Source organism: Sinocyclocheilus rhinocerous, unplaced genomic scaffold (genome assembly GCF_001515625.1).
Source record: "Sinocyclocheilus rhinocerous isolate Xijiao unplaced genomic scaffold, SAMN03320098_v1.1 scaffold2224, whole genome shotgun sequence".
Taxonomy (NCBI): Eukaryota; Metazoa; Chordata; class Actinopteri; order Cypriniformes; family Cyprinidae; genus Sinocyclocheilus; species Sinocyclocheilus rhinocerous.
In genome coordinates, this window is record NW_015652315.1 from 251,743 (window position 1) to 274,984 (window position 23,242).

A 23,242-nucleotide genomic window follows, 5' to 3' on the forward strand; every position below is an offset into this window, starting at 1 on the left:
CAGTCGAGTGTTTGAAATAAATCCTTCTGTAAGATGTGGCTTCTTAAACAGAATAATTAAGGCACACAATATTTCATTGTATTCTAAGCAGTGATAAAGGCTATGTCGATTAGCATTTCATTATAGATATACTTTATTATGATGAAAATTATACGAGAGAGACAATCGCAGCTTCTGCCTAATTGCGATTTATTGCCTTTGTGATTTAATTTCGATTAATTGTACAGCCCTAGATCTGTGGACCAGTGTTGGTCTAGTTTCTCAAAGAACGTAATATATAACTCATTACTAGTTACTCCTTTCAAAAGTAATATTGTTACTTATTACTTTCTGGCAACAGTGCATGCGCGAGTCGTGAAAATTATGATTATGAAATTATTTGATTGTTAGATTTTAAATCAGCGGGGTTAAGGCATCAAAAGTAACTAAACTGTTTTATGGAGGGTAACTGTAATATTATTAAATGTAGTAATTTAATATTTAATAAATTATTAAATATGAAATCTTAGTAATTAGTTACACTACTAGTTACTGCAAAAAGTAATATTATTATTACAGTAACTAAGTTACTAGTAACTACTGTCCAACACTGCTGTGGATACACTTTAAAGCGTTGTAAGCCTAATGTACCACAAACAGTCATTAAAGATGAAGAATAAACACAAACCTCCTTGTTGCTCGTGTTTTATTCTCCAGGTTTCTGGTTCCTCGTGTGTTATTCTCATGGGTTCTGGGTCCTCGTGTTTTATTCTCCAGGTTTCTGGTTCCTCGTGTTTTATTCTCCAGGGTTCTGGTTCCTCGTGTTTTATTCTCCAGGGTTCTGGTTCACTTGTGTTCTCCTCACTCTCCTCTTTAACAAACGCCATCTTCACAGCCGCAGATCTCAGTTCAGCTGTTACTCCTCCAGATATTCCTGCTTGCTTCAAAACTTAGACACGACTATGAGGATGAGAATATTAAAGGTATTTACTGACCTGATTAAAAAACTGTATTTTTCTATTTACAGAAACAACATTTCTAACCGTTTTTATAAAGTCAGCATCACGACAAAACAACAGAGAGCGCAGTGAAACTAATCTTCTTCCTCTGAGGTTTAATGGTGTTTGGCAAACAAACGTATGTGTTTTAGCGCCACCCGCTGGACTGGAGTGTGAAGCGGAGAGAGGAGGAAAATAATACGGGGAAATGACTTAGTGCGTCTATAAGGTGCACTGATTTGTTTTCCTTTTAAAAAAGCCGATCTGCACAAATAAATGAAAAGAACATAAATTATAGACTCGCATGGTATTCGATCAACACCAACAGTCTTCGTGAGTGAGGATTAGAGGAGAAAAACGAGAGAAGTCAAAATGGTTAAGGGCCATTCCACCGAACGGATGCTATTTTTTCTATTTATTTATTTTGTTAAGATTGAATCTAGTAATACACATATTTAACTATTCAAAATCTGTACTGGTCAATCTCAGGTAACTTTATTTAAATTTTTGCATGGTTTTTAAGTGGAAGATGGATGTATTTTTCTCAGTACTGTTACCAACTCTTATGTCTTTTAGGAAAGCATGTTTCAAAATATGTCAACAAATTCATTCATTTTCCCCTCAAGCAGGTGTTTATTTTAAAGAAATTGTTGGTTTCATGGTCAAAAAATTAATATTTATCTTTTTTTTTTTTTTTTTTTTTAATCACTATTTATCTACACATGGTGGTTTTTTTTTCTAAGGTACACAAACCCATTTCTTAATTTTAAAGGTGACTCAAATCCATTACCACGGGAAGTAGGGGTGCTGAGGCGTGTAGCCCAAGAAAAAATGAGGGAAAATTTTGTAACAAAAAAATAAATAAAACTCCTTTTATTAATTTGTATATACAATAAAATTAATAGAAAAAGTAGCCTAAGCCTACAATGACAATAAGCAACAGTAAAACATGAATAAGTTGAATCAAACTGATTGTGAAAGTCGTTTCAACTTAAACTGACTTAGGAAGTCATTTGTTGCCATGACTTTTTAATCATATTATTTACCTGTAACATGTCTGTGCAGTACCCAAATCAAGAATTAACGACCATTTCTACAGCCATTGCAAAGATACAGCAGAGAAAGATCGAGAGTGTCTATTTATCTCAGCAGCAACCAATCTCGCATCTGCAGCGCTTATCTTGATCTTTAACGTTAGATCTTTCCTATTCTTGGAACAAAATTAATGCTTAAGGACAAAATTAATGTGATTCAGTATTACTCTTAATGAACAAAAAAAAATAAATCCTGCACACAACATCAGCAATACTACAATGAAAAAGTAGCTTATATTAAACATAAAACTTTTATTAACAGAACGAATAAGACATACCCATGTTGTAACAAATAAATAAAAGGTTTTTGGATTTTCCCCTTACTTCAAACGAATGCTTAGTTTGTGGCTTATTATTAATAATAATAATAAAAAAGGCTATACAATAAAACAGTACAATGACAAATTCACATATTAAACTTTGAAATTGTATTAACAATATGAATAAGGAAAATGTTTTACCCACATTGTAACACAAATAAATAAACGGTCTTTGGATTTCCCCTTTCTTTAAAACCACTTCAGCTCTGCAGCATATTTTTGAAATTTTTTTTTTTTACAGATTTTTGGCATACCTGGATTTAAAATAACCTGGATTTAAATCCCACACATTGGAGTAAATTGATCAAAAAAATGTCTAATTTTATAGAAAACATCCTAAATTTTAACACACGGGTGGAATAATTAATATTTTTATTGTATTTTTTCATAATTTTATGATAAACACAAATAAAAAATATAATTTTGATTTTTTTTTTAATTAAGTTTTTATTTGAAAGTTTGTTATTTAAGATCTGTTTGGTCCATGTCCCTGCAGAAAGTTTCGTTTGATTCCACTAGGTGCCAGTAAATAAGGGAAAAAAGAATTTTCTTTGTATCATTTTTTAAAACTTTTTAAAGTTATGGATATTTAATTGAAGAGAGGCAATATGTCCACTAGTGGTCTCTATTCTGCGAGATCAGGCACACCTGAATTTGAAAGAGGGGGGCAAATTCAGACTTTATTATGTTACTTGTACAACACAACAATGGATAAGTTAATATAAAATTCTTGTTTATTGAACTGCTGTATAAAATCAATATCACATTTGTAATCATGCTGCATTTTGGTGGAAAAAACGTCAATCTTCACGTGATACTGATTAACTATATGAAATTATATAAACATTTCTGCCCCCTTATCTTGAATTTTGTGATCATTCTAAAAGCATTTTAATAAACTGAATCATGCAGTGAAAGAACGTGCACTGGTCTAACCTACTAGAATTCCTATTGCTTTAGCTAAACTTTAGCTAACTTACATGGTACTGTAGCTCTCTCATGAGTCATGAATGTTAGCAAGACAAATTAACTATATTTGCCTTTTGTCTTTTGGATAATTAGCTGTAAATTCGAGGCACAGGTAGCTTAGTCTTTTGTTCATCACCACTCACCTCCACACCAAGACAAACACAACTGGAAAGGGAGGGAGGGCTTCACTTCTGCGGCTCTCTGCATGTCTGTGACTGTGATGCGCCAATCAATGTGTGCTACACTGCTGTGCTGCGGAGACGCGGAGGGGTGAAAGGCATCGGAACGCGACAGAGTCTCAATATTTCCTGACCCTACCTGATATTTTGATTTTTATTTGTTTGACAGGGAAAGCTGTGCGCAAACAGAAACACACACGCACGCACACGCATATACATATATTCATTTATTAAAAAAATTAAAAAAACTCCCCAGAAAAAAAGGGCACCTTCTCTCGAGAAAGAAAAGGGGCAGGTGCTCAAGCCCCCATTGATGTCTATGTGTGCACGTGCCTGGTTAAGACTGTCTTAAGAACTAGTTTTACCAGCTTGATAAATGTTCCAACTCAAATTAAACCAGTCTACCACTTTATGTAAGTAACATGAAAAAGTTCTGACCAGTCTTGAAGAAAAAAAAAAAAGATTACTAACTTTTAACAGTCATGAGCAGGTAATGCAACCGCACAATTGGTTTCAGATAATGTTTTGTTGGTGTTGTTGATGTTGTTGTTGTTTTAGTTTATTGTTTCACTTCTGTATACTATAATCAGAATCAGAATCAGAATGAGCTTTATTGCCAGGTATGTTTACACATACGAGGAATTTGTTTTCGTGACAGAAGCTTCCACAGTGCAACAGAATGACAGTGATGAATATCATGAAGATAAGATGAATATATAAGATGAAAAAGTCTGAAAACTCTGACAATGCAGTGAGACAAAATATTTATTTTCAAGTTACAATCTATGAAAACAAATAATTTAAGGATAAAATAAAAATTATGTCCTCAAGTTGTTCTAAACCTAAGAGTTTTTTTCTTTTTTTTCTGTGCTGTTGTACAGTTTCTGGGCACCTTTGACTTTCATAGTATGAAAAAAAAAAATATATATATACTGTGGGAGTCAAAGGGAACCAAATGACAGAATTTCCATTTTTGGGTGAACTATCCCTTAATCATTTAAACAGTGTTGCTTCTTAAATACATTTATCTTGTTTCGTTGCTTAGCTCTGTTGTGTATGATCTTAATTTTCTCCGTTTTTCTCTTCACAATCTGAAGAGTAATTCCATGTCTGTTTGTCTTTTCAGCAGCTACACAGTGATTTCAGGTGAATGTGTTTGCTGAAGTTAGTGTGGTATCAGTAAAACTTTTGTGCTTGTTCTCCAGGTGTGTCTGGTACAGAGACAGATGAATCTGAGTCAGTGTTAGTGATGGAGGGAGATTCTGTCACTCTACACACTAACCTTTCTGAACTACTGAACGATGATACAATATTGTGGATGTTCGGACCTAAAGACTCTCTCCTAAAGAGAAAGCATCACTTGACCTCATTTTTTGTCACCGATGATGCTGGATTCAGTGGCAGATTGCAGGTGGATCAAAAGACTGTATCTCTCACCGTCACAAACATCAGAATCAGACACTCGGGACAATGTAAACTCACCATCTCTAGAGAAAAGACTACGACAAAGACATTTAATGTGATTGTCATTGGTGAGTATCTCAAGTCTTTCACTGTAACATCAGCTGCTCTTCCACCGTTGGGCCAAAGTTTTTCCATTGCTTATGCATTCTATTCCGAAATTCAATTACAAGTTTACATCTCACCATTCAGAGTTGTTTTTTCTCGCATTGGAGAATTCATATTTCGCAATCCTGACGTTTTTCTCACAATTGCGAATTCATATCTCATAACTGACTTTTTTTCTTGCAGTTGTGAGTTTATATTGCACAATTCTGACTTTTCTTGCAATTCTATTTTTTTTCTCACAATTGCATGTTTATATCTCTCAATAATGACTTTATAACATGCAATTACGAAATTATATCACAAAATTCTGAGAAAAAGTCAGAACTGTAACATAAAAAGATGCAATTACCTTTTTAAATATTTAATTCAGTGGTGGAAATGAGTTTCAATAAACAGTGTTCTTGGCCAGCTACAGAGAAGCTGTCAGCCAGACAACAGACAAGAAAGAGACCAATCCGCAGTGGCAATTATTTCACACTATACATATTGTATAGTGGTTATAGTTATTCAGGTTTCATGATTTCAGGCCACACGTTTGCAGATATTGAGTGAGGGTTTCCAGATTTTGCACCACACGTACAGGTTTTCATGATGGGAAGTGTTGTGTAAAACATTTTGTTAAAGGGGTCATATGATGCTGCTAAAAAGAACATTATTTTGTGTATTTGGTGTAATGAAATGTGCTTATGCGGTCAGCATAAAACTTTATTCAGATTTCCCAATGTGCACTTTGTCATTTGTAATACATATGTTTAGGATCTTGTCCATATGATGTTCACTACTGTTATGAATATAATACATAACTTTTGAATACACAAGGGAAATTCCCAATATTAAACAGATAACCAAATTTACATGCTTAGGATGTTTGTGTTGTAAGAATGTACAGGAATACTTAAGATATAAGAACACTGACTTGTTAGGTGGTTTTCTCATTAAAATCGTACAATTTCCTATTAATTCAACAGAATGTACAGGTGCATCTCAATAAATTAGAATGTCGTGGAAAAGTTCATTTATTTCAGTAATTCAACTCAAATTGTGAAACTAGTGTATTAAATAAATTCAATGCACACAGACTGAAGTAGTTTAAGTCTTTGGTTCTTTTAATTGTGATGATTTGAAATAAATGAACTTTTCCATGACATTCTAATTTATTGAGATGCACCTGTACATATGGAAATATTAATAAATAGCAATATGGCGGCTTCACTTCTATGATGTCATGAGCAATCCAGTTCTCTATTATAGATTAGTGGTGGAAACTTATAATAATGGATTACTACGGTCATGTGAACTTAACAGACACATGCACACAACGGCCATAAAGTCCTCAAGACACATCATATTTTAGTCCGAAGGCTTGTTTAATACCAGGTTCAGATACCCATCCTTTCTTACAAGAGAAGCAAATAACGATCAGTTGCAAAGCTACATGACAGTATTTCTTGCATCTGCGTTTTCTGAATACATCATATGTGGAAGAACAACTAGTCCTTTAAAAAACAACAGTGAAGAAAAAGGTTAAATCAGCTTCCTGAACAAGAACAGTTTGTAAAAAGCTTCTACTTTCCCTTGATAAAAGAGTAAGCAAACTACAAGTGATACATATGCATTATAAGACAATTGAACATAATATGAATCTCATAAGCACAATTAAATCATTTATATCATGAAGCAAAATGATAGACAATAATACATCTTTTTGACATTGTTCTTTGGGGAGGAACTCCATCGAGTTGATTAAATCTCACAGTTGAATCTGCAGGTTTTGAAGATGAAGATAAACTTTATTCATTGTGAAACTTTATACGTTTCTTTGTCATGTCACTTTTAATGTCTGGTTAGGACAGATTTATCCAGACTATATTTTATTGCTTGATGCAATATTGTGTCGCATTTGATGACGCAACATCAGACCTGCAATTGCTGGATCTGAAGATGATCTACTTACTGTGATTGTTTTTTGTATGTCTGTGTAAAGCAGATGAATTATTGAAACGATTCCCACATGTAGTGCAGTGATACGGTTTCTCTCCAGTGTGGATCCTCTCATGTATTTTCAGGACTCCTGACCAACTGAATCTCTTGTCACAGTGTGAACACTTATAAGGTTTCTCTCCAGTGTGAATCCTCTCATGCAGTTTTAAACTGCTCGCTGAAGTAAAAGTTTTTTCACACTCAAAGCACATGTACTCTTTCACACCAGTATGTGTTTTCTGATGTACTTTCAAATACTGTAGACGTGAAAAACTCTTTCCACACAAATGACATGAATGTGGCTTCTCCTTTGTATGAACTTTCAAGTGTTTCTTCAGTACTGAAGCCCACATAAATGTTTTGCCGCATTGATCACACGTGTACAGTTTCTCTTCAGTGTGGATGTTCATGTGTACGTTAAGGCTTGATGATCGTGTAAAACTCTTCCCACATTGATCACAAGCGAACGGTTTCTCTCCTGTATGAACTCTCATATGTACCGTAAGGCTTCCTTTTATTGTGAAACTCTTCCCGCACTGATCACATGTGTGCGGTGTTTCTCCAGTGTGGATCCTTTCATGCGTTTTTAGGTCTCCTGAATGACTGAATCTCTTGTCACAGTGTGAACACTTGTAAGGTTTTTCTCCAGAGTGAATCCTCTCATGCAGTTTTAAACTGCTTGCTGAAGTAAAAGTTTTTTCACACTCAAAGCACAAGTACTCTCTCACACCAGTATGCATTTTCTGATGTTTTTTATTTTTTTTTAGACATGAAAAACTCTTTCCACACAAATCACTTGAACGTGGCTTCTCCTTTGTATGAACTTTCTGGTGCTTCTTCAGGACTAAAGCACAAACAAACATTTGACCACATTGATCACAAGTGAACGGTTTCTCTCTGCTGTGGATCCTCTCATGTGTTTTCAGGATTCCTGACCGACTGAATCTCTTGTCGCAGTGTGAACATTTGTGCAGTTTCACTGCAGTATGAACTCTCATGTGAACATCAAGACCATTTTTGCGTGTGAAATTCTTTCCACACTGGGTGCAGGTGAAATATTTCTTGGCTCTTCTTTTCTTTAAATCTTTCTGTTTGGTTTGAGAGCAACTCAAAAGTTTTTCTTCAGTTTTGAAGTGATTTTTCTCTTCAACTTCACTCAATTCTTCATTCTTCTCTTTTTCTTCAATCAGCTCTGAAATAAAGTTAAAAAAAAATTAATTTTCAGTAACTCGTAAAAAGAAAAATGAAGTGAAACCTGATGTCAAGTAGTTTTGCTATACAAACTGTAGGTAATTCTGATGTATTTTTATAAACTATACGCCTCAAACTTTCAATTAATGAGGTACATTGATCTTAAAATTACTATTTTTAAAACATTATAGGCACAAATCCCATGTTTCTATAGGGAGAACTAATACATTTGTTTGATCAACTACACAATTATCTAACGTATTTTGTTGAAAAAGTGTCTCCTATTATTTGCAACTTCATCTAAATCAGTGATTTTCAAACTGGGGTACAACAAAGTGACGGAGGGGGTACGTGAACAAAATTATATCGCATTCTTAAATAACATTCAACTGAGCATGTGTTTCTCACAGGAAAATCTAAGTTACAGATTTTCTCTCACTTAAACAACTCTCAAAATAAAGTGATCTGTGACTGGAAAGAGGAAGAAATAGTTCACTTAAAATGAGTTGCTGTATGTAACAAAACAGATGTCATTTCCCACTATGTTTATAAATGGTCATTTTCCCCCCCAACCTTATTAAATGTGTCATCTTTCACATCAAATTCTTACTTCGTTTCAATTAATTCAGTTAGAATAATAAGAAACAGTAGAGTTGTTACCATTCAAATGAAATTAGTATTAACAAACTGTATCTTTCCACTGCTGAGCAAACAGAAGCTGCATCTGAAGTGGCATTAGATGCATTTACAAAGACAGTTTGATGAGGATGAGGTGCCATAAATGCATTTACACTGCAAAATTTCAAATGCGTAAATAATTTTATAAGATTAATGTTTTACATATTTTTTTAAACATACAAATAAATGTTGAAAAAAGGCAATGATAATTTTAAATATGACTAAACCACCAGTAGGTGGCGGCAAATGGTGCATAAGTGAGGTAAGTGAGTCATGACTCACATGGCAAGTGAGTCATTTATTCATTCATTCAACCGATTCATTCAAACGGCTGATTCATTCAGAAACGAGGCAAGTGACTGTCCTTATGAATGGGCCACTGAATCATTGACTCACTCGATTCGTTCAAAAACGTGGATTCATTCAGTAACGAAACCGCTGTGTTGCTCGGAGACACACAACAGTTCTGCGGTGGCTTTGATCGTAACTATTTTCGTCAGCGAAATTGAGCAAAAACAGTCAATATTTTGTCTAAAATCTAAGTCACTTAATTTTAACTTCTTGTTTATTGAAATATATTGTATAAAATCAGTGTCACATCGCAATCGTGTTGATATTGATATTCGGGGAAACATCATGGCTGTATAATATTGCTTAACTAAATCATATTTTGTAAATAGCTTTGTTTTTCTACCGCAGTTACTTTGTGGGTGCTGTCTCTCTCACACACTCACTCACTCACTCAGGCTGTGCAAGCCTCATCTGGCACGACATAAATACATTATCAGTCGCCGTTTACACTGAATGCAATTAAAATTAGAATCATTCTCACACGAAACGACATGTTTACACCATAGACTGTATTAAAACAGGTTGACACGCGACTGTGAGTGTGCGCGTGGCTGTGACGTGATTGCTGGTGCCACTGGCAATAAAAGGATCGGCTCAGAATCGGCAAGATGTGAGATTGCCGAAAAATCGGCCGATTGCGATCACTGGCTGGTCAATCGGTGCATCTCTAAAAAAAAAAAATGGTAGTGCCGTATTTTGTGGTCAAAAAGTGCACCTGCTGCTCACCCCAACAACTTCCCCTAAAGTTCCCATTTGGTTATTTTTTGGGGAACCAAATAAGAACGTTCTAGGAACGTTCCCTGCAGGTTATTTTTAGGTTTAATTTTATAACCTAAAGAGAACGTTCCCAGTAGGTTATCTTTAGTTGTCATAACCATGTAAACTAATTAAAACTTTGCAGATGTTTCTGATTATTCTAATGCTGTAGGTTAAATGTGTATTTTTTTAAATCATAAACTATTTTTGCAGAATGTATGTCTGAAATAAGCTTTAAATAAAGTGTAGACATCAAAGTAGTCAAATCACATTATAATGATAATATAATTCCAACTTTATAGCTGAAATTAAGCCAAGGTTAAGTGTCTGAAAAGCATATCATAAACAGGGGGTTTGTTTATCTTTCTTTACTGCGCGCCTCTGATCTGCACGCGCTTTTCTCCTGTCTTCCACATAAAGCCGCGCACACACATATTTACAAATTTAACGGCCATTTAGTTTTACTGACTGACTAGCATTCGTTTATTGATCTTTTTAGTGAATAAATACTTATAATTAATATATACGCGAGTAATTATTGTGGTTTCAGAGAGATTTGACACGTGTTAACATGTTAACCGAGAGGTTTTTTTTTTTTTTTTACTGACCAAAAGAGAGAAGCACACCATCGTTAATTCAGTGGTAAGAAATTAATGTAATGTTATCCTACTTAAAGTCAAATAAATGTTATTCATGTTTAATGTCTGGAAAAATAAAATTCCTTAAATTTTTTAATTTAAAATGTTTAAAACCCAATATTTTTTTGAAGTCATTGTTATTTGGTGCTTAAGAGGTGTAAAATCTGGGTTATTATATTGTACATGGTAGTTATAATAAAGAACGGATAATTCAATCTCATTTAATGCTCCTTATGATGGTTAAATGTGCTCTGATTATCTTTAATGATTAAACAATAGTTTAAAACAAGACATGGTTTAGGTACTGATTATTGAGGGACATATCCGTCCGTCTTCCATGCCGCTCACTCCTCCACGAGACGCGAAGGTGCAGCAGTGGTATCGGATTAAACAGGTTAGGAGAATGTTTCCGGAACCTACAGAGAACGTTCGCAGTCCCCTAACCTAAAGGGAACATTCTATTTACGTTACGAAAACGTTCCTGGCTATCCAACTGGGAACGTTCTGGGGACCAGAACTGGGTCGGAGTGTAACCAGTGAGAGATGCTGTGGCAATCTCAACGCTTAGATGCCATGGGACGTGTGCTCCGTTACGAATTACAAGCGAGGGATAAAATATAAGGTAATGTTGCCAATAGGTAGATAAATGTAGAATTGCACGGTTTGCTCACATGCATTAATCGGAGTGAAGTGAGTAATGTTGAGGCATGCGCAACTTTTACATGGGACGCGCACTCCATTATGGAATAAAAGAGAGGAAAAATATTTAAGGTAAGGTGGCAAATAGGTAAGCTTAAAAGTGTATAGAAAGAAGAGGAGGGTCGCATTGTCAATTTTAACAAGTGCATCAATTGGAGTGTCCTGTCTTTAGGCAGTTGAAAAGCGTGTGGTTAATGGGTACCGTTGTGGCTACTGCTGGTAAAAAAAACAAAAAACGGTGGGTTATATTATATTGTGCAAGATGCCAGAGTGGTAAAAAAAAAAGAATAGAAGAAGACCGGGGTTACATTGTCTGTTTGCTTACATGCATCTCAGATTGGGAGCTGCCTCCAGGTGGCAGGTTTTGTGGCAGCTGCCTCGCAAAGATTTGTACCCTTACTGCAAATCACGCTTTTAAAACTTGATGCCCTTCGTGACTATGTACCTTTGTGTTCTCAACACTTACAATACATTTACACTTAAGAACAATATTGACACAGACCGATTCTCTCTCCACAGAGACTCTCTCCAACACAGCCAAACATCGCAGTTATCATATCAAGCAAGCACACCCATCTCATTAAATGGGAATTTATTTAATATATATACAGTGGGTACGGAAAGTATTCAGACCCCCTTAAATTTTTCACTCTTTGTTATATTGCAGCCATGTTGCATTCAAATGATGTGTTTGATAAAAGGGAGTTATTTTACAAAGGTATGAGCTCGTCTTTTTTTTTTAAATATGTTGTGACTAGTTTGAGAGAGGGGGTATGCGGAAGGATAAATGCCTGCAGGGGTACGCGACTGTAAAAAGTTTGAGAACCACTGATCTATATTATTGAACAGCTCTAGAGATTGTTCCTATTACAACAAACAAAATCTAAATCTGCCTGAAGTTTTATAACTGTCAGCATTATTAATGAAGAATGAAGAATAATCACCAACCTGTTTGTTCTTCAGTGTGTTTGATTCTGCAGGGTTCTGGATCTCTCATCTTCTCTCTGTCCTCTTTAATAAACTCAGTGTTTGCAGATTTCAGCTCTTCCTGATGATTTGATGCTCGTCTTCACTTGTAAACTGATGGGAATATTACAGCATATATTGGTGAATTGCTGAATGTGTGATGAAACTGAACATGAATTTCTGTACGTGAAGCAGATTTGCCAAAATCATCAATAAATCAGTTAACTTATTTGATTTTTAACTAACTTACACATTTAAGCATTTATGTATGTGAAGCAGATGTCCTCCAAATTCTATATCTGAAGAGACCAGAGCCTTATAAATATACAGTGTTGTCTCTTTGTAAATCACTATATTACTATAGTAAAAGTAACAGCATCGACACAAAGAGCACATCAATTTAAAATGCTCATTCTGTAACACTGCAATCTCATATGTGGTAATTCACACATTCTATGCATTTCTTCTTTCTATTGTTCACATTTCTATCCATATATTTTTTTTCATTTTGCCCCCGTACATACAAGGTATCTGTATAAATAAATATAAAAGAATATATTCTAAATTCTTCCAAATATAGAGAGCAGTAAGAATGAAAAAATAAATAAATGAAAATTAGCTACAGGTACATAACTACATTAGAGCACATAACATCTAAAAATAGTTTGGTTTTCTAAAAAACTACATTCATAGTAATAAATAAATTAACACGTTATAGTTTAACTGAAAGTGATTGTAATGTTCTTTAAACGGAAAGAGTACCACAAACCAAATTTTTAATGCTTTATGTTTCACAACATTGTTCATGAAGAATTAAGAATAAACACCAACCTCTTTCTTCTTCAGTATCTTAATGCTTCACTCTTGAAGGGTTCTGGATCACTCGTGTTCTCACTGTAATCTTCAATAAACTCGATCTAGGTTTCTGTTCTTACTCCTGCTCCGAATGCATGTTTTCACTTGTAAATGATTCGAGATGCTTTGAAAACGTCTCAAATCTTTTGTTTTAAAACAGCAGTTCGGAGCGCGTCTCTTCTTTTCTTCTTCTTCTTCTTGGTGTTTAATGGCGGTTGGCATACAACTTCAAGGTGCATTACCGCCACCTGCTGGTTAGGAATGTGGACTAAGATTGCAAAACCCTTTTCCTAAGACCCCCTAAACACCTATATTCTTTTATCTAAATCAGTAATTTCCAGATATAACATTTAAAATCAATACATCATATGAGCTCCTTTGCAATATGTCTGTTAAGTCAAACTTCATCTTAATTCTTTTCAAATTAAAAACCAGTATTCTCCTTTCACTATTATACTTTGGACATTTCATTATAACGTGTTCCACAGATTTCTCTTGATTACAATGTTCACATTTTCCTGTCTGATGTTTCCCTATTTTATTCATGGTGCTGTTAAGTGCTATAATTGATTCTTCCTTTCTATTTTTCCTTGTTATTCTACCTTTACCAACATTTCTTTGGATGTTATAAAGCCATCTTTCTGTTCTTTCTTCTTCCCATTGTTTCTGCCATCTATTTTTCACATGTTGTTTAATTAAAAACTTAATCTCAGTCTTACTATAATTTACTTTCATGTCTATATCTGATTTTCTTGTGGCTTCCTTAGCACATTCATCCGCCAATTAATTTCCTTTTATAGAGTGGGGGAACTATGACGTCACTTTGTAGGCGGATTGGCTGTTAGCATGACACTGGTTCCCTCGACAAAAAGCCTATAGGATTTTTCCATAGGCTTTTGCATTATCGCAAAAAATAAGCTCTGTGTTCAACCATAGTTCATGAAACTTACACGTTTTGTCCATCAAGATAATCTTCACAAAATAATATAACTTTGATGAATTTTGAAGCCTAAATAAACGCGCCAGAACTTAAAAGCTATAATTCAGGCTATAAACGAACTACAGAACCGCGGTCGCTCACCTTCAACGTCACCACCATATGCTTCCAACAACTTTTTCAAACTTATTTTTAACGTGTTCAGTGAAAAGGATTTACTCTGTATATGAATTTTAATCGACCCTACATTAACCTTTTCATATAAACTGGAATAAATACAAAACTAGAGCCAAACTAAAACTGAAATGAGATATTAATAATAAATAGTATAGTGAATAAATGAAATAATCATAACTAAAGGACATATGAAAGCACGTATTTCTGTACATTTCGAAATAAGGTGCATTAAAAGTCAATAAATCCTTGATTAATATGAATATTTTAATTAAAAACGTGTCTCCACGTAGAATTCAATTGTAAATGTGGTGTTTACATGGAATAATCGTAATATGAGTTTCCCTTATGGTACGAACCCAGAGTCTCCGCATCAGTAAGCGATAAATCGATCATCTTCCATACGAATCATCGACGAAAAAATCATCATCGAACAACAATATAAAATGCGGGAAACTATTAATTGGTTATTCTACAATTAATTGTATTACAAATTATACTATGACTGGAAATACTGTAAATTGATAAAATGTCCAGCGTGATGACGTTATATGTCTCCGACAGCGCCTGTAGTCCCATTTAGCAACTTGTTAGCAACCGTCTTTTTTAAGAAACGTAACAGTTAAAAAAAATCCCGAGTGGGGTGTAACTGGTGTGTTTTATGTCGTAGAATAAAGCATGAAAGTATTTTGAGCCTGTGTGAACCACGGACCTTATTTTAGGGATTTAACCAAAATCCCATTCAAATAACCCTTTGACTCTGGGACGATGGAACCGGAAGTGTTAAAATGAAAACTCGCTTCCGGGTTTTTGCCTACAAAGTGACATCATAGTTCCACCACTGTCGGTGCGTTCCAAACGGAATATATATTTCACTTAGGAGTGAAAACAATCATGGCCGCCATATTGAAGGGTCGCTCCAAACCGAAGTGCTCAAAACTGGCCACTTCAAAGGGCCCTTCGGAATGAAGGATTTCGAAGGGTACAACTAATGGACAGGCTCCCATGATCCTTCGCATGATGATGGCGCCTCCGTGTGGGCACGTGATTATGACGCAGAAGGGCACTTCAAGAAACAGTTGTTTGGTCCCCTACACCCTTCAACCCTTCAAAGCTCTCACTCCAGAGGGTAAACCCTTTGAAGGGATTAGGGCATAGGGATGAACCCTTCCAAATGGAACACAGGGTGTATCATGAGAATGGCTTGTCACCCCACGGAAGAGAGGGGCGGGGTCAGCAGAGCTCATTAGCATTTAAAGCAACATGGACTAGAACCGCGTGCTGAAAACAGAGCTGATTTTGACAGGGGAAAACAACTGGTGTTTTCTACACTATCAATGAGCAATTTTAACAAAATTATGTTATGGACTTTTCATTAAGACCCTAAAGAATCATATCAACTTGTGGAAAATGGGCATCCGATGACCCCTTTAACATATAGTTTATGCAACTGGCCCTTGGTCTTTTGTTGCTTCTCAAGTAGGCGTAATAGCATCTCATCTCAGGACTAAAATACTCTTCAGGTTTATCTCTATTGGATGTGTTACTTCTTCTGTCACTACTAAATAATCATTAAATAGAGAAATCATTGTACAAACTTGTCCAAACTTGTCTAAACATGTCTAAATCGAAACTGAAAGGAAATCGAGGTTCAAAACGTATGTACATTAATAATAAAAACACAAAGAGCAACATGTTCCACATGCTGTTGTAGAGCTGTGAAGAATCTGAATTTATTAAAGATGATCGATGAGATTTTTATGTTTCTGTTCTGCTGAATCTGTCGTCCTACACTCTCTTGTACTAGACTAGATCCTAAATTCAAAAGACTGTTTAAAAAACACTAGGCTTCAACGGAGAGACGTTACACGAGATAGGATTACGACTTTCATCAACAATGTGAATGACATTTAAAGAAGAACCAGTATAATTTTACCCTTGAAAGAAATAGATATCGACGCACAGTTTCTAAAGTCCAATGGTTCGCAGCACATCAGGGGTTTGAGCACCTGCCCTTTTTCTTCCACGGGAGAAAAGAGAAAGTGCCCTTTTCTGAGGTGTGTTGTGGCAAATAAAATTATATCACTGAATAAGAGACAAACATGTCCAATTGTCTTTAAAGATGGTTTATTTTCTTGCAAGAAAAGGCCAGCAGTCATACAGCCACTTAGAGTGGCTGCAGAGTGTGACAGTGAAGGGAGGGCATTCTTCCTCTTTTATAGCACATCCATCAGAATGTTGTCTCTCAGAACATTATCTCTAAGGCCAAAGATGGTATTTCAATGGTGGTGATCATGTAACCACATTCTTACTATATTCTTACACATTCTTAAATATATTTATCAAATCAAAATATCAGGTCGGGAGATGAGACTTTGTGTTTTTCTCAGCTTGTGTGGAGGTTAATGGTGATGAACAAGCTAAGCTACCAATGCCTCGGCTTTATGGCTAATTGGACTGAAGACAAATATAGTTAACCTGTGTCTGCATGATTTGTGAGCACTAACTAATGTAATAAATTAGCTAAAGTTTAGCTAAGTAGCCTACTGTACTGTAGCCTACTTTATAGAAGGCAGTAGGTAGATAAACAGTACAATTTGTGTCTAAAACGTCACCAAAATTGCCACATTGATATCCAAATTAGGTTTTAACTAGGCTAATTAAAATGTGCTTATTTGCAAACATTTGACAAGGCACTGCCTGTGAATAGGATAAACAAAATAACTAAAGCGTTTCACCACATAACTTCCCCAGATAATGATGAGAGTCTTTAATCAAGAGCCTTTTTCCCTGAAATGATTATTATGCAGGTTAGCTTGTTTTGGTCAGTTCTTCTAAACTAAATTGAACTACCCTCCATCTTTTTACATCTGTATGTGATTTTGGGTCATTCTTCAATTGGGGTGGCAAATGAGAGGCAGAATTTGTAAAAATGGTTGTTTGTTTTTTTTTCTAATAAAATGTATTGCTGTTACGGGACGAACGAGACGTGAGATGTGCGGATCCATCTGCAAGGCTTTATTAAAGGGTGTGGTCATGAAACAGGCATGGGTCATACAATGGCAAACAGGTATATTAAGGGCAAGACAGAAGAGTAATCCAAAACGGGCGTGGTCAATCAGCGGCTAACAATATCCAGAGGGCTTGACACAAGGGGTATCCAATAACACGAGCTAGAGTCCAGGCGAGGTGCAAACACAGTCCGAAACAGCAGGCAAAGGGTTAATCCAAGAGAAACAGGCAATAATCAGGTAACACGGGAAAGCAGGCAAGACAAGACTATGACTAAACAATGAAAACTAGAAATGGCTCCGTAGAGTAGCTATCGCTAGGTGAGTGATATGCGCTAAACAATACTCGGCAGTGTGAAAGGGATCTGAGTGAGTGTTATATAGTGAATGTGTGATTGGTTACAGCTGTGTGCAATCAGTGCAATGGATGATGGGATATGTAGTCCGGGATGACATGCAACAGTTTGTGTAGTGCGAGAGTCAATGTAATGGAAGGGTAACCCCTGGTGGTGAGTGAAAGAAGTTCATAGACCGGATTTGTGACATAGCCCCCCCCCCAAGGAGCGGCTTCCAGACGCTCCAAACACTTTACGATTCAGGGGGGCGGGGGAGCGGAGGCGGAACAGGGGGAGGGACAGAGGGCCAGGTCCACGTGGTAGTGGAGAGACCGGGGACTGAGGCAGGACCGGCGCCAGACTGGGATACCGAAGGACTGACCTTGATAATCTAGGTGCAACAGACAGGACGTGACGTGACTCTGGATGATCAGCTGTGAGGTGACGTGACTCTGGGAGATCAGCTGAGACGTGATGAGGCTCTGGCAGATCAGCTAAGACTTGACTTGACTCAGCAATGAAAGCTGTGACTTGAGTTGACTAATGAAGATCAGCTGTGATTTGACTTGATTCAGGAAGATCAGCGGTAACTGGACTTGACTCAGGAAGATCAGCTGTGACTTGACTTGACTCAGCAATGAAAGCTGTAATAAGGAAAAGAGGCACATTACAAATAGCCTACGTCGTTGAAGCCCGTCCTACTGTAGATAAACAGAACATCCACGCTTATTAACTAACAATCATTTACCTCAAAGAAGCACAGATAAAGATATAGGTGCAAACAGAATACAGTGACGTCAACCTTGGTTTTAATAAGCAGTTATTTTATGACACAGAACGCGTTGGTGAAACTCATGCATCTAGCAAGAACTTAATACACATAGTCATATTGATTCAAGCATTTAACATTTATGAATGAATTAAATGTCAGTAGCCTAATGAACAATACTGTACAAATTATAGCGATCACGAGGTCCTATTCTATCCCAAACGCGTACAGTAAAGTGGACATAGGCCTACAGTATAACCTACAACACCCCATCAGTTATATTCAGGTCAAGTGCCACCTGTTGGCGCAGTTTTGTAACTAAAGAAAACAACTTTTGTCATGTCGAGATCACGAGAAAATTAAGTCGTTATAACGAGAAAACAACTCTCGTTATGTCGAGATAACAAGAAAATTAAGTCGTTATAACGAGAAAACAACTCTCGTTATGTCGAGATAACGAGAAAATTAAGTCGTTATAACGAGAAAACAAGGAAAAAAATATATTGCATGCCCGCTTAGAACTTCCGTAATACTGTGCACTTACTCAGTATGATTTTTCAGCGAACTCAAAACTGAACGACACGTGTGCCTTTCTTGTGCAATTATGCGAGTGATGCAGCCACAGTCCTAAACGAAAACTGAAACAGTTGTTAGCAATTACCAGAAGATGCATAGCTGATAAATAAATTGCATCACTGATAAGAAAGGACGCGCGTATATGTCTGTCGATGCATCACTTATTTACAGATTACATGATACGTTTATAAGGAAAGCTCATTGTGGGACTGGCTCGTAGTGGCTGAAATTCAGCACCAAGGCTGAATTTCGGGAAAGAGACTTCAGATACAGTACTAGGGACCACTTAGGCCTATATAAAAGCATCCAAAAAGCAGCATGTCATGGGACCTTTAAGAACATTTTGATTTTTAAATAATTTCAATCAAACACTGGCGACACAACCAATTATGTCTATGGTGTTACCAATATTTGAAGTAAAATTTTGTTTTTTTCTAAAATGAGCAGGGATATGCAACATAGGTAATAATTAATAAATAAATAAATTACTTTAGGGTTCAGTTTCATTTATCATTTAAATTTCAGTTTTTAAAATAAATGTTTAATTGTTCCTCTTGGCCCCTATTTCTGCTAAAGGAGAATAGTTTCTCTTTTTTTATTTGGATATACATCAAAAAAGGCAGGAAAAATGGTCGGTGGTACCTTTATAGTCTTTATTCTAAAAGATTAAAACACTTACAGTCTAAAAACATTAAATTATAAGATTAAATGTCTCTGAAGGAAAGCAATTTCAGATACATTTTGAAGTAACACCACAGACTTCATATTGCAAGTTACTATAGAGTCTGTGTTGTTACCAGGAAAGACAGTAACACCACAGACAGAAACATCACAGACACATCAGCCTAAATCCAGACTTTTCTAAAATGGAGGCTGCCATCATGATGATTTCAAGATCAGGGGACATTTAGGAAATATTAATAAGTATGTATTTATCAAAATTGTGATTAAAATATGTCAGATCTGCAAGTTATCATCATAACACCACAGACACTAATAAAGTGCGACACATGAAATTGTCAGAAATGTAGCTAACTTTAAGAAAATTAATAAGAAATAATGTACTCCCCATGCACCCCTCAGATCAACCAGCACCTGCAATGACATTTACACACAGGAAGTAGTCCAAATAGAATCCCCCGTTTTATTAAAGGGGCAACATCCATTGTTGTAACACCACGGACATGAATTTGGGGGACACAACTTTTTTCTTAAATATAACAAAATATGTATTTTTTAAAACAATTTAATAAAATTGTACATGTTAAATAAAATCTAGATTCACAATATAACCACTTTATTTGTATTAAAAATGTTATATTGTTGCAATTACATTCCATGATACCTCTCTGAGGTATGGCGGGAACATGCATATTTTGTTACAAATGCAATCTCTCCAACTCAGTTAAATATGTATTTTAAAACAAAAATGTAACTATTAACAGTGCACAAATTGTGTTTACCCTACAGAATACAAACATGCAAACATTTTATGATTTATTGGTATTTAAAGTTTATTTCGGCTGTTGTAAAGTAGAGGGACACCACTTGCCACCACAAATGAAGAATGAACCTTTTGTTGATTTTGAAATGTTATGTATTCCAGTAACACCAAAATAATTAAAACGATTTATTGCCTTGTGCAAAGTAAATTATTAGTAAAAACGATGTCCCTCTTCTGGTGCATTTATTTTAAATATAGCCCATAATTATTATTTTTTTTAAATAAATGAATATATGTGTGCATGTGTGTGTGTTTCTGTTTGAGCACAGCTGTCCCTGTCAAACAAATAAAAAAATAAAAATATCAGGTCGGGTCAGGAAATGTTGAGAGTGTCGAGTTCCGATGCCTTTCTCCCTCTGCACCACAGCAGTGTAGCACACATTTGATCAGCTGCACATCACGTCACAGACATGCAGAGAGCCACAGAAGTGAAGCCCTCCCTCCCTTTTCAGTTGTGTTTGTCTTGGTGTGGAGGTGAGTGGTGGTGAACAACAGACTAAGCTACCTGTCAATACTGATTTTGGACTGGTAACCGCCCAAATGACTTATTCTAATTGACTGATTCAATTTAAGAATTTAACTGAAAAGATGATGCACACTTTTAGGAAAAAAAGGCTTAAAGGTAAACATGCTCATAAAAGGTAAAAATCAATTTAAACTTATTGGAAAATATTAATTTCTATCACTGCTGTGAACTAATCACCACACAGAATATGCAGAATATCAAACATTTAGGAGTCAGCTGTCCACGGTAGTCCTTAAGATATCAGCACAATAACACACTCTGCAAAATATCATCTAATTATTGTTATCGATAAAATCCCTGAAAATATTGAGATATATACAATATTGCACATCCCTAATATATTTAACATTTTGTTTAGGAAAAAAATTAAAATAAATATGAGAAGTGCCCTTTTTTCCACTTGAGCCCCTGCCCCTCAAAATGTCTGTGTGCACGTCCCTGAATATGAGAGAAGTTAGTCGTGATAATAACGGCTTATATCAGGTAGCCACGATCAAACTGAGGATTTGCTCATATGAGGAAAGCAATGAAAATATTGCACACCCCTAATATATTTAACGTTTTGTTTAGGAAAAAAAATGAAATATGAGAAGTGCCCTTTTTTCCACTTGAGCCCCTGCCCCTCAAAATGTCTGTGCACGTCCCTGACCACATTGATATATTAAAACAATTTTAAAATAATCATTAATATAGCATAGAATAGTGCTATCATTTGTAAACCTGCGCTAAGACAGGAGAATGTGTTTCTATGTGAATTATTGTTAATCGCGATTTCAAAATAAAACTTTGAACCCTCTCGCTCTGAGTTTATATGGTTTGATGTCCACATGCTTGTTTAAGAAATTACAGTAGCATTTCCATCATAAAGAAGTGAGCAAACATTAAAGAGTTAGTGGACATTTAAATTAAATGTTTGAATGAAATGCCAAGGATTTAATCGCGCTGTAAAGTCTAACTAACAAAAGCAATCACATGGGCTGTTGGTGCCCTCTGCCGGCATGTATACGTAATTGATATAAGTTAATTGTTTGTTATGTATATATTGTTTATATGATGTATATTCAGTGGTGGAAAGAGTACTGAAAATTTGTACTTAAGTACAAGTACTGTTACATTGCTGAAACAATACTCAATTACAAGTAAAAGTACTGGTGCCAAAACAGTACTTAAGGAAAAGTACAAAGTACTTCAAATTGGTATGTTTTGCCGGGCCGAGTATCATCAGCATAACAGTGAAAGCTAACACCGTGTTTCCTGATTCACGTGTTGTCTAACCCCAATAGAGTTCAGAATATGATCCCAATGCATATTTTTCATTGTCAACATGGATATTAAAATCACCAACAATTAAAACTTCTGCATCTGCAGCCAGCACTAACTCGGATATAAAATCAGCAAATTATTTAATAAAGTCTGTATGGTGCCCTGGTGGCCTGTATCATTAACACTTGTTTTTCTGGATAACAGGGTATATACAGGAATCATGGAGTTAAATTTAATATATTTTAAGACCTTTTTAAGACTATTTCCATACATTTTAAGACCTCATTGCCAGTTCAAGTTTTAACCGGTTACATCGGCAACACTTTAACCTACATTTATTATATATTAATTGTAAGATAGCACAACTAAACAGACTTACTTTGTGATAACTCATTATCAATGCAACATAATTCAGAAGTGGGGAACGAAGCACAAGAGAATTAATTGAGTGACTAACCAATGCAACCCAAGATCTTAGAATTAACTGTAGCAGAATCAATATTACAATTATTTGATCTGTCCGTCCACCGAGCAGACAATATAATCATTAATCAATTCAAGGAAAGATTATTTTCCTGTCCAAGAAAGAATAAATTTCCTGCATACAGTACTAGCATTAACTTAGCATGTAGCAAGGGATCAACCTTCAGTGACTTCAGTGAAGATAGGAAAGTCCACAGCGGATTGACAAAGTTACTTGAAGATAAAACTGCCGGAAAATCAAACTCAAGAGGAGAGTTTTGAGGAGTCTTGGAGAGTGTCCGTCTCAAAAAGAAAAAGTTTCTGAGCCAAGAGTAGTCTGAGCTAATGACTTTTGAAAGTTCCTATCCACACCCACCTTTTGGGTGGGATGGCCAATCAGAGGCATGAATTTTGAGCGGGAGAAACTTTCTTTGTCTCTGTTTATGGCCCATTTGCATGTTTA

At 35.7% G+C, this 23,242-nt stretch overlaps 2 protein-coding genes across 2 annotated transcripts in view; both read right to left on the reverse strand.

The window, feature by feature from the left end:
* LOC107714805 (gastrula zinc finger protein XlCGF8.2DB-like) overlaps window positions 1-1,084 on the reverse strand; it is a 29,017-nt gene extending 27,933 nt beyond the window's left edge. Inside the window, exons 1-2 of the mRNA XM_016520774.1 lie at window positions 1,023-1,084; window positions 668-939 (exon numbers count right to left, since the gene is read on the reverse strand). Coding sequence (XP_016376260.1) covers window positions 668-866 — 199 coding nt within the window. The 5' untranslated portion in view covers window positions 867-939; window positions 1,023-1,084. The remainder of the gene's footprint in view (window positions 1-667; window positions 940-1,022) is intronic.
* A 5,880-nt stretch (window positions 1,085-6,964) lies between these two features.
* On the reverse strand, window positions 6,965-12,398 carry LOC107714806 (zinc finger protein 239-like). The gene is made up of 3 exons (XM_016520776.1): window positions 12,350-12,398; window positions 7,597-8,280; window positions 6,965-7,266 (listed from the first exon to the last, which is right to left on the reverse strand). Exons 1-3 carry the CDS (start codon window positions 12,396-12,398, stop codon window positions 7,055-7,057), a joined length of 945 nt encoding a protein of 314 aa, XP_016376262.1. The 3' UTR covers window positions 6,965-7,054.
* Between the last annotated feature and the right edge of the window lie 10,844 nt (window positions 12,399-23,242).